The sequence below is a fragment of the Mizuhopecten yessoensis genome, unplaced genomic scaffold (assembly GCF_002113885.1).
Source record: "Mizuhopecten yessoensis strain PY_sf001 unplaced genomic scaffold, ASM211388v2 scaffold3819, whole genome shotgun sequence".
NCBI lineage: Eukaryota > Metazoa > Mollusca > Bivalvia > Pectinida > Pectinidae > Mizuhopecten > Mizuhopecten yessoensis.
The window spans coordinates 551,783-563,931 of NW_018405235.1; the positions used below are offsets into that span (position 1 = coordinate 551,783).

The following is a 12,149-nucleotide window of genomic DNA, read 5'->3' on the forward strand; positions in this document are numbered from 1 at the left end:
GGGAACTAAAGTCAGGAGCGAGTTGTTATTAATTACTGAAGAGATATCGCATACTGTAAAAGAAACATCTCCGATCTCTAATACGGATTTAACTTTGTCGGCAACAACAATAGAAACGGAGCATTTCAAAGGAATACGAACATGTTTCTGTCAAAAAAACCTGTTATGAGCAAATTTTAGTTTAATAGAAAGCACATGATGCTTCGGACATTGATTACATGCGCTATTTCCTTGCTTTTGTATGGCTGTTATGATTTTGTAAATTATTAATAGGGATATTTGCAGTTAGCCTAATATATATTTACTTTATAACTATTGCCATATTTCAAAGTTATATACTGACGGGTTTCGGCTACGGGACAAACTACATACACATTGGTAACGTAAACAGAAATAACAATTGGAGAAATCAATAAACAATATGATTTCAGAAACTAGTAAATGTCAAATTAGCGCCTGGATTTACAGGGTCTATTTTTACATTCACAGTGTTGAGTTCTGGTAGATAAGTTATGTAGTATTGTATCCCATGTATCCATTATATTGTCATTAATATTTTTATGCGTTGTACAATTGTATTTAAATTTATCTGATATACACGATGCATTACTTATATTAAGTAGAATAGCAAAAGCAAATATGTGCACATAATACTCATGAAAAAAGACATTTCCGTAGTTGCTTTGTAATTATATTGTGTAGGAAATTTCAGGATAGTATCAAATTTCAAATGCACATAATTAACAACGATGATATAATGTTTCCCTAGTAATCTACATTTTTTTTGTAAACATTTAAATGTCAACTGTCAATTGTCTGTCAAGTTTCCATATTGCATGTAAAAAACATCGACAGTTTGATATACCAGGGTATCCGTTATACAATGTAGTGTATTGGGTGCATATTGCTATTATTTTCGCATCAACATTCGTATTGCTTCATGTTACATGAATGCATTTAAATAATGTATTTAATTTTTTTTTTTAAATAACAGAAGGACATTCTTCAACTTCGAAAGTGTCCATGATTACAATATTTAAAAATGACATTTAAAAGGAAAAAGTTAAATAAACAAATAAACGTTCTTTGAATTGCGACCATATTTTCACTATATAATTATAATTTATACTACCAGGTAAGTTTGTTTATGTTTGGATATATATATTTAAAAACAATCGTCATTTTTAATATCATTACTAAAAAAAAAAAACTGTATAATTTTAAAATGGTCGCGAGACAACAAACATATATATACCTAGTAATGTGCAAAATTTCGAAAACAAATTGGTTAAGAAAATTTTGATCTAGAATGGAATTTTCCATTTAACAAATGTACTACGACAATTATCTTTAAACAAAACCAAGGCGTTGGAACATTTTGGTCATTCTGCACAACACTAGGTAAACAATGTACCGGATATCTCTCCAATTGAAATCACTGGTACATTGAACAAAGGTATCGTGTTATCATGTCTCACTAAAGATCTCAAGCTCAACTTGTTTCATTTAAAAAAATGAAATCGAGTGGAGAATGGCCATTATTCTTATTTATCATACAAAAACGTATGAACCACACTCATGACATGTATTACAGCTACAATTTTAATAAATATATGATGAATGTTTTCTTCCTCTTTTGTGATATGTGCATTCCCGTCTTATATATAAACGATATGTGTGATGATGATGATGAAATCCAAATAAATCAACATTTAAAATACGATTAAAATATTGTATATCTAACTGACTTTGTGAGACGACGTAATATCGTATCTGGTAATTTTAGTATTTGGACTGGTCACATTGTCCAAATAATTGGTGTTATATTTTTTTTTCATCCACATTATGTAATATCACATGTATTTTAAATAAACATATACTATGTTACTTTCAGTTAATGTCATGTGTGTCGTCAATTCTACATCAATACTACTTAAATCTGTTAACTAAATTAGATTTTAATCGAAACATATGTTTTAAAAATACCGAAATCCATGTAAATCGAACATGGTTGGACATATTCAGGTCAGATTCAGAATGAAAATACATGTACTGTGTGTTATATAACTGAAACCTAAGTTGAAATAATTGTATTCATCATTAACATAACTGAATCTGCTACATAATGCAACAAAGTTTTCTGTTACATTACTAAAAGTAAAAGTCGATCTGTTACCAAAATTTTGAGGGTGTTGTCTAGTATCAACTAATATTTTAGTCTGTATCAGTTTATAATAAGTATCAAACAAATACTTCATTTACGAAGTGAATTATGATTTGCATTTATGTACTTAAACGATCAGTTCATCGAGTCAAATAATACTTAATACTGCATACAATTATTTTCATGTATCAATGAACTTTGTTCACAAATTCTCCTCCGCGCAAAAGATCCTGTTTTCGTTGGTTGATAATGCAATTTGTATATCACATTGCCAAATCTGACAATTCCATTCTTCTATTCTCGTTTCACTTTTAAATCATATCGCTTTCGATGAGGTTTGTTATGTATATCGTATGAACAATTAATTTACAGTATTGCATTCAACTGCAAAGGGAAGTAACTCTAACATTTATTGACGGTTCATTCGTCTAAGTGAAATATAATATCCCACGTATACAATACATATCACATCATATCACTTAGGATTTTCATCCATGTAGTCAGTCCAGAAAGTAGTTCGGTTACTCATCTAAAATAGCTTCCGCCACGTACTTCCGCTGTTAATATCACAATTGTTAGATGGACAGTGTGCTCCTTACATCCACAAATCCATCCGATGTCAGGAATATTGTAGAGTCCTTGTGAAAAGTAGTCCAAATAATGTTAACATCAATGACTGACTTGATATGTAAACACAATCTGAAAATGAGAGAGGATATGTTTTAAACTATGTATATCGATATTGTTTACTTATTCATATTGTTTTGCCAATATACTACTATATTTATATGATATTTTCTGGATGAATACATCCACACACTTTTGTAGCACACGGATGTTTTCGAACGTCCGTGTAATAAAAAGACATTGTACACTATCCTTTACTTCAGGTAAAACATGTGTGGTGTTTGAAACCTTCAATTGGTCAATATTTGCATACAATACTTTTCTTAATATTTTCATCATTAACTCATAATATGCCAAACAACTTCAGCGAACAAAACGACGCATAGATAAAAATCATCCGAATCCATTTTTGTTTCAAATTATATACTAATATATATAATCAAATCATGGGATAACAACCAAGCACGAGTTAACCAAAAAAGCAATTCTTGCTACTAGGATGATTGCAATATTGTGAACTACTTATCGTGTATTACATGGCTGTATCTGACTATGGACAATACCTGATACCAATACACTGTCACTGTGTATTAAATATCACATTTATTATTTCCTATTCATACCTCAAATATTCCGTCTTTGCGTATTGCAGAGTTATCTTCTCTTGGGAGCAGGTATTGATTGTTACGTCACTTGTTTGTGAGAGTAACGTCATCAATGTTTGAGAAAACGACGTAATTTTCTCACACAAACTGATGACGTAACAATCAACACCTGCTCCAAAGAGAAGATAACTCTGCAATACGCAAAGACGGAATTGGTGAACAACAAACTAATCCGAGATTCAAATTTATATGCTCCATATAGCCGCGAGTGAATATATCAACGAGATTGTTTGTGAAGCATGAAACATCCTAAAATGTGTCCATAAATATGTTATGATATACCTCTTCACCTCCTATATCTTATATCGTGCCCGATTGAGTAATATTGATAAAATGACGGGGAAATAAAACAGCATGCTCCCCTCGCACGCTAAAATTTCCTCGGTCATATTTCCCTTATTCCGAATAACACTATTTCAAAAACTAAACATGTTTGCATTGATTGAATGACTTGAACGAGTGGAGATTGAAATACACAGAGGAAAGTAATCTTATACTCGATTGAATATAGCTTTATATATTGTTACCAACGTAATATGGGGTCTGTACAAGACTATCTTAGCAGTTGCTTTTCTACTTTTTCAATGAAATGTGATAGGGATATTGTTTTGATACATACTCGTATGCAATTGATATTAAACTAACATTGAAGGGTAGAGCATGCAAAAAAAAACAAAAAAACACATTGATTGATCTGACCAAAGAACTTTCTTGGAAGGATCTTGTATAAGGTAAGGATAACAAGTTTTAATATGCCACTATTTTAGGGGCGAGTTATCCTGACTGGTGAGCTAACCGTTACTGTTCATACTGAGGTATCTGTAGCATTCCTTTTCGTCACTGCCGTCGTGACAGTCCAGTTCCCCGTCACAATGGAGGAACTTCTCCACACACTGAAGCTCGTTGTGACAAACAAATGTCGTGTCGTTGCAGACGTCCATGTTAAAGTTCAACGGCAAATCTGTAACGATAGCAACAAATAATACATGTAAATACACTTAAGGATCCTTGTCCCACTGCACTTCCGTTTTTGCTATATACAGTTACCTCCCCTTAACTTCCGGTTTTGCTATATACAGTAACCTCTCCCTCACTTCCGTTTTTATGTAACTGAAGCACATTTGGGCCAGTACTCTTCAGTTGAACCGAAGTAGCTCAATCGGTTAGTGCGATAGAAAAACAATCTGAAGTACAGGGTTGGAATCTTTATAATTTTTCGTAAAAGTCCTGCAAGATATAGTGTTCTTTCCAGAAAGAATAAAACCAGTTTATAATACTTAGTTATTAGTGTTTAGCAGTGGATCCATAATTGAACAAAATGGTTAATTACATAGTAATATTACACAACATTGTTATTTACTTTGGCTTTCTACATCAACTAACTAGATTTTATTAATTGGCGAATCCTTCAATTCTGTGCCCAGTGCCTTAGATATCTTAACATTATCAATACAGAATAAGATATGCCCTCTGATGTCACATTTTAATTTGTTAAAATCCATTCCTGAAAAGAAAAAATCATTCAAGAAGATACTGTAAATCAAATATGAGAAATTCTAAACTCTGACTATTCCAAACGAAAAACGGGATCCATGTTGCATTCGGTTAAGAGATATTTCCCTATATCTAACATTGGTTTTTGTAAATTTATACGTGATATCGTCTAAATGCGTGGCACGTTTAAGAAAACAGTCAGAACAGATTCACCGAAAACTATGCGAACGATTTTCATAATGATGAGACTACAGTAGCATAGGTTTTTCTGTATATTTTTAATAACTCGACCAAGTTAACAACTGTATTACATAGCACAAAGGCTAATCCTTAAGAAGTATGAAAAAGGTTGATTCAGCCAGTTGACACATCTTGGTGTTCACATAATTGTTATGGTAATCACATTAGGACACGTGCCATTGGCTACAGAGAGAAAGGTGGACGCCTAATTAATCCTTTGATCATTTCGTCTGATATTTCGTGCAATGTTTTAGAAATGTCATTCGTAGTTGATTGCGGCCCTCGATAATACCACTTCTCCGGTGTAATTCTCGTTGGGTTTTATTGTTATCGCCCTTCTCAGACGCGGTAATACCAGTTTAGTATACACTCGCAGCGATCATTGCCTCGCATTCCTAGTCTAGGCAGTCACAAGATTTGGTGACTTTATCTACAGAAACTAGACACACATATTGTTATACTTACCATAAACAGAAGCTTACTTTCAAAATGTATTTCAAACCTTGATCACCACTTTTAATACAAATGCCTAAGTATATCTTTATGACTAAATACAAATGGACAAAAGGAGGTGAAATACAAGCTGCCAAAATCACGCTAAGCAATCCATACATTTGGCTGTTAGACCTTGGTGTGTATAGATGCAGGATTGGTGCGGGTCGATAGATAGAAATGGAAATTAATTGATCTTTCAAATTTAGCTAGGGAAATTGCAAAATAAAGGAGTGAGAACATGGCCACGGGCGATTTTCCGCTGTTCGTTGCGATAAATTGAAAAAATGTTGTGTTTCTCTCGGATCATCAGCAAATGACATTGATACATTAAAACAATAGATGACATATACACTTCGTGCAGCAGTGATTGAGTACTTCCAACTGTTTACATTTGTATTCAAACGTGACCAGCCTATTACTTTGACCTTTCATTGACATTTCGTGACTGGCTCGTGTTGTAAGATTATTTTGGAATTTTTGTATTGGTAAAACATCGTTCCCTAAATAACTCATTCGGATCTGGATTACAAATTTCCGGATAAAAGGGGATAGTTCCGAAACATGGGTATCAGGAAAGAGCATTTCTTGGATTGTCGGTCTCGACTGTACATTTAATAAAGATATTGATTACGTACCAGATTCTTCACACCACGTGATGGTGGTCACAGCTCTACAGACGAGTATTCAATTATCTATACATACAGTTCGTCATTTGATGGAGCACCTGGTATGTGCATGACTATAGACGAGAGTGACCTAGGTTTACTTGTTGATCAAGTGAAAGAGTTTAGGATTCATACACGAGTGCTACAGTATATATCTACATACGTACAGTGTTAACAATTATTAATATTCCAGGTTTCAGTACAAGATAGATATCTTCACTCATATATACTGTTCATCAAGCTATAGCGTGATTTTTCTCCGTTTTACTCGACCACTAAAATATGGCTCGGCCATAGCTGCACATATAGAATATGATGTAAAACACAAACTAAAGATAGCTTTCTACACGACAAGTACATGTATCAACAAACGTACTTTCTCCTTCAAGTAAGAATGCAACCTTACACGGCAAGCATCTGCATACATAAACTGTTCATCAGTTGATAACGTTCAAGGAAGTTTTCAAGGTTCCCTTACCTGACAAGCACCTACATACATAAACTGTTCAGCAACTTATCGCGTTTAAGGTTCCTTTTAAACGATTATTTCCGACAGTTATCTAACTATCTCTCTCCTATTCATCATTTTTAATACTAAGCACGTCATAATTGAATTGACCAATGAGTAATCAAGAAATGGATGTTAAGTCCATACAAGTCTTACATCTTCACTTGATCGTATGATAAGGGCAACACGAAGCTATACTCCTGTACACACATTACTTATCTTTGTATAATTTGTATCGGTTCTTCACGCCTGTATAAATCGCACTTACTACTTCAGTACACCGCAGTAAGACTATTCATTGTTTCTCCAATGTTCAAATAGCAGAGGAAAGATTAATTGATAATGAACTTCATATAAACAGATTCACAGTAAATATATTTGTTTGTTAAGGAAAACTCTCAACTTCTATTACCGATATATCTATCTTTGATTGAAAGTAATTTGCCTAACTATAATAATTTCGATATTCCTAAAGTTGGTAAAGGCGCCGGTCTGCCTCTACTATGACTATTGAGATACCGTAAGCTGAGGAACCCAGTGACATTACGACACCAACTATGTCGTGTTATTAAGTAGAAAATGGCAGTATTAAACAAACAATCTATATATACATACCTGGACATGTTAGTTCGTTGCAGCTTAGTTCTTCTAACGTTTCCCCTTCGCAGGGTTTTCCGAAGTTCATTGGCTCCGGTGAATTGCATAGCCTCGTCCTCGTTCTGGTTCCGTTACCACACATCACGGTACAGGGAGTCCAAGCTGTCCACACGCTCCAGGACCCGTGTACTTAAACACAAGTTTAATTAATGTTCAATCATATCTCAAACAGTAAAAAGGTATAAACTATGTATATAAAGGTTTAATAACATCTTAAACAGTTAAAATGTAAACTAAAAGTGCAACAACATCTAAACAGTATAAACTAAGTATGATAAATGGTAAACAGTGTCTATAACAATTTAAACGAAGCATGTGAACTATAAAAAAAAAAACACACTTTATAAACGAAGTATCGCAAATACTCAACAGCATATACATGAAGCGCAGTATAAACAGAATAAAAGAAATTAAGGTGTTCAACTTCGTCTCAAAACTGTATTAGATATACGTGAAATATTCAACGACATTTAAGACACAATAAACAAAGTATTTTCAATGTTCTACATCTCAGGCAGTATACACAGACAGATTTATGTCATTCTGAAATAATTTACAAGCGCAATATCAATAGTTTCTTACGCAAAGGTCGTTCGATGATTATATGCCTTCACACTACACAAAAACCCTGTTTCATTTCAAACTACCAAACCTTTTTTCTCTGGTGTGTTCTACAAAAGTACTTCATGTTATCAATTAATGTTCTGAAATGAAAATTATAAATCGTATGTTAAAGAGAACGCGACTGCAGCAACACATTGCTGAACGGTTTATTGTCGTATAGTATCAATGAAGGCTATATTCTAAAGAATGTTACTTATCAGAATGGTACGGGGGAGGGAGAAGGATTCTCGTGTCAAGCCTTTTGATATTATTTACGTTTTGGAGAATAGAAATTCAAAGAAAAATACTAACTTTAGACAGACCATGTTTCTTTGGTTAACGTAAATAAGACGTTATATTTATATTATTTGTACGATTTGGACACAGTGAAACACGTTTACTGTGATAGGCTTATTATTGAAAGGTTTTTGATTATAACAAACTCATTCATGTATTTAGTAGCAAACAATTTTCTCACGAACATCCAATCTCAAAAGCCAAGTGCTGTTATAACTGATCAGATCCTTCAATGTATTGTCCTATGCTATACCTTGAACAGGGGCGTTGCACTCATTAATCAACAGTCAGACTCTTGGGTTCATTATCAACGCGTTCACGGCACCTTTTGAGAAAATGAAGACCAAAACAGTTCACGTAGCCCCTGATAAACATTCATAACAGTAAAGGAAGAACGCCGTTACATTGAACTCACTTGGGCAGGGTACTTTAGTCCAGCACTCGACGATAGATATGTAAGTATAGTTGAACACAGTTCCGTCCTCTTTTAACCAGACCTTGCTCCGTTTGATAGTTCCGTATCCACATGTAACGGAGCAGTCTGACCATTCACCCCACTCTCCCCATCCACCAAACACAACAGCGTCTGAAACTGAAATGCAATTTGACTACACATGTGAACGTAAGATATGCTTAATAGCACTTAAATCTGGAATGGTGAATATTGAGCAGGTGTTTGACCAATTTGCGGTGTTTGAATTGTGTTCAACAACGTAAATACTAGTTGATAGCTCGAAATGACCCTCCATAAAAAGCTTTATGAAATCACGGGCTTTATTGTTAGTGCATTATTGAAGATCGGGATCACAGCGACAGTAAAACCTTTGGTCAAAATATGCTTTACACAGCATAGACAATTCAATATAACGTTCGTGTATATTGATTTGCATTTTTGTCAAACTGTTTTCGGAGTATTGTTCCACGCTGTATCATTTTTGGGTCAGGTTTCCTGCTGAACATGTTTCAATTGCTGTTTTACCTTTATTCGGAATGTTTTCTATGCGACATATCAACATAAGCAAATAGGGAAAAGAAACGATTCTCTAACATTAGTTGTATAAATATATATTAATTTATAAATTAGCGTATAAAATACTCTTCCCCATCACATAAAATTTAGATAAAGATGTTTATCCAATATCTCAAATCTAATAATGGGTATCACAACTGGTGGTATGCCAACATTTCATGTTTTTCATTAAAAAACATTTTTAAATAGCCCTAATGATAATATGCTAGCTTAATAGAATAGGATACAAAGACGAGTCTTGTTATAAAACGGACATTAAAATGTACAAGAGATATAATTTTGTTTCTAGTTTAACTGATGCATACCCAGACCACTTTGATAGACGATCAGCCGTCGCCTTGTGAGTGTTCAAGTTAATAGCCAATACATATTACCAATCCTGGCTCTTTGCTGATTGACAACCAGTGCTGTGGCCCCGCTAGGGATGTCCTTTCTCGGTAGATCTACATCAAACATAGCCGTCTTTTTCTATTATGTCAGACCTATATTCTCTTCTCATGATATAATTAAGATGATATCGTATTCATGTTCTATCTTGCGAGACTAGGAACGTAGGCCTAATGATGCGTCTAATAAGAAACATGTGTTCCTGTACGTTTGCTAAATTGTGGGACAACGTCGGTTATAATCATTTCATTACAACCGCTTTTTGTCTGAGCTAAAAGGGTCAGAAAAATTCCGAGAAAAATTCCGAGAACATCGGATATGTTATAACATGTTGATACCAGCGCTTTGCTGGCAAGTCGGAGACAGTAATGGTTTGCACGTGAATGCATGTTGCAAGTAAATATAATGACTGTTTGTTTTCGGTACACATGGTTTACTCTTGTTATATTGAAAAAAACACCTTATGAATTTTATTGCTATTTTGTCATTATTTACAAACCTCAATTTCTTCACATTTCATATTGCAGTGAATTGACGTGAAGCCAGGCGACGGCATGGATATCTCTCAGCTTCTACTAACTATCCGTTATCATTAAAACCATCAAAACAGCTTTGAACAAGCGATACATCTAACTTGACTTGTCCTGCCGTTGCATAATTTGTATGATTGTAAGGTTTATCTTACGTTTTTGTTGCACGGATATACATTATAGAATCAGCAATAATTTCGTGATTCAAATTCAGTATTTCATTAATGCAAAATAAAATTCAGAAAAATCGAATTCAATCAGATGTTTATATTATTGATTATAAAGCTATAATTGAAATAAAACATCATATGAACAAGCATTTGAACTGGTTTAAAGATACGTATATCGTTAGTATGTGTATATAGCTTGGTTCAATAAGTCCGAATAATATTTCGCAAGATATTCTAATTCGCGTTGACAAGATTCGTATTTTACTGTTTACATGTTGATATATTGTTGATAAACAGTAAATAACCTTAAATGGTGAGTGTGTGCCTGGTTGTAGGATATTCATTTTGATGTTGATGTGATGGCTTGCAATGACAATTGTGCTTCTGAGGTGCACGTTGTTTTAGTCTTTTCAGTAATGTCTTTTGTACCTTGTTGTTTCGTGTTTTCCCCAAATATTCCGGTTTAAGGCCTACTGGTCTAATTTGAAGTAAGATGGTTTAATTTGAGGTATGTTGGTCTAATCTGGGGTTTAATGGTCAATCTGAAGTTTAATGATCTAATTTGAGGTATGATGGTCTAATTTAAGGTATAGTGGTATAATTTATCCCTATACACTGTTGCTAGTTCGTTCATTTATTATAGCATTCATTCCACATGTATTATTAAATGTTTATAAGTGGGGTAAACCTGCAGATTACTTACTACGGCGTCTTACATACAGATGATTGCATTTTACATAATGGTTACCTCAATATAAATACTGGTTTTAGTAATATACATAATGATTACCGACTAAACATACTGATTACCGGAATATAAATACTGATTACCGTATTGTACATACTGATTACCGGAATATAAATACTGATTACCGTATTTTACATACTGATTACCGTAACATACATAATGATTACCGACTAAACATACTGATTACCGGAATATAAATACTGATTACCGTATTTTACATACTGAGTACCGTAATATACATACTGATTACCGTAACATACATAATGATTACCGACTATACATACTGATTACCTCAATATATATACTGATTACCGTAATATTTATGCTGATTTGCCGTATTATACATACTGATTACCGTGCTATATATACTGATTTCTGTGCAATACATACTGATTACCGTAATATACCTACTGATTACCGTACTATACCTACTGATTCTCATAATAAACATACCGATTACCTATAATACTATCAATTACCACGTCATACATACTGATTACCGTACCGATTACCGTACTATACATACCGATTACCGTACTGATTACCGTACTATACATACCGATTACCGTACTGATTACCGTACTATACATACCGATTACCGTACTGATTACCGTACTATACATACCGATTACCGTACTGATTACCGTACTATACATACCGATTACCGTACTGATTACCGTACTATACATACCGATTACCGTACTGATTACCGTACTATACATACCGATTACCGTACTGATTACCGTACTATACATACCGATTACCGTACTGATTACCGTACTATACATACCGATTACCGTACTGATTACCGTACTATACATACCGATTACCGTACTGATTACCGTACTATACATACCGATTACCGTACT

General features: G+C 33.9%; 1 protein-coding gene across 9 annotated transcripts in view; it reads right to left on the bottom strand.

Annotated features, from left to right (window-relative positions):
• Positions 1 to 1,186: 1,186 nt before the first annotated feature.
• The window catches only part of LOC110448085 (thrombospondin-2-like), a 95,946-nt gene continuing 84,983 nt past the window's right edge, over positions 1,187 to 12,149 (bottom strand). For 8 of the 9 annotated variants that reach the window (XM_021494135.1, XM_021494128.1, XM_021494132.1 and 5 more), the window contains 4 exons: positions 8,831 to 9,007; positions 7,474 to 7,644; positions 4,253 to 4,417; positions 1,187 to 2,863 (listed from right to left, as the gene is read on the bottom strand). In XM_021494135.1, coding sequence (XP_021349810.1) covers positions 2,784 to 2,863; positions 4,253 to 4,417; positions 7,474 to 7,644; positions 8,831 to 9,007 — 593 coding nt within the window. In that variant the 3' untranslated portion in view covers positions 1,187 to 2,783. The remainder of the gene's footprint in view (positions 2,864 to 4,252; positions 4,418 to 7,473; positions 7,645 to 8,830; positions 9,008 to 12,149) is intronic. The other variant, XM_021494137.1, reaches the window with a different exon arrangement.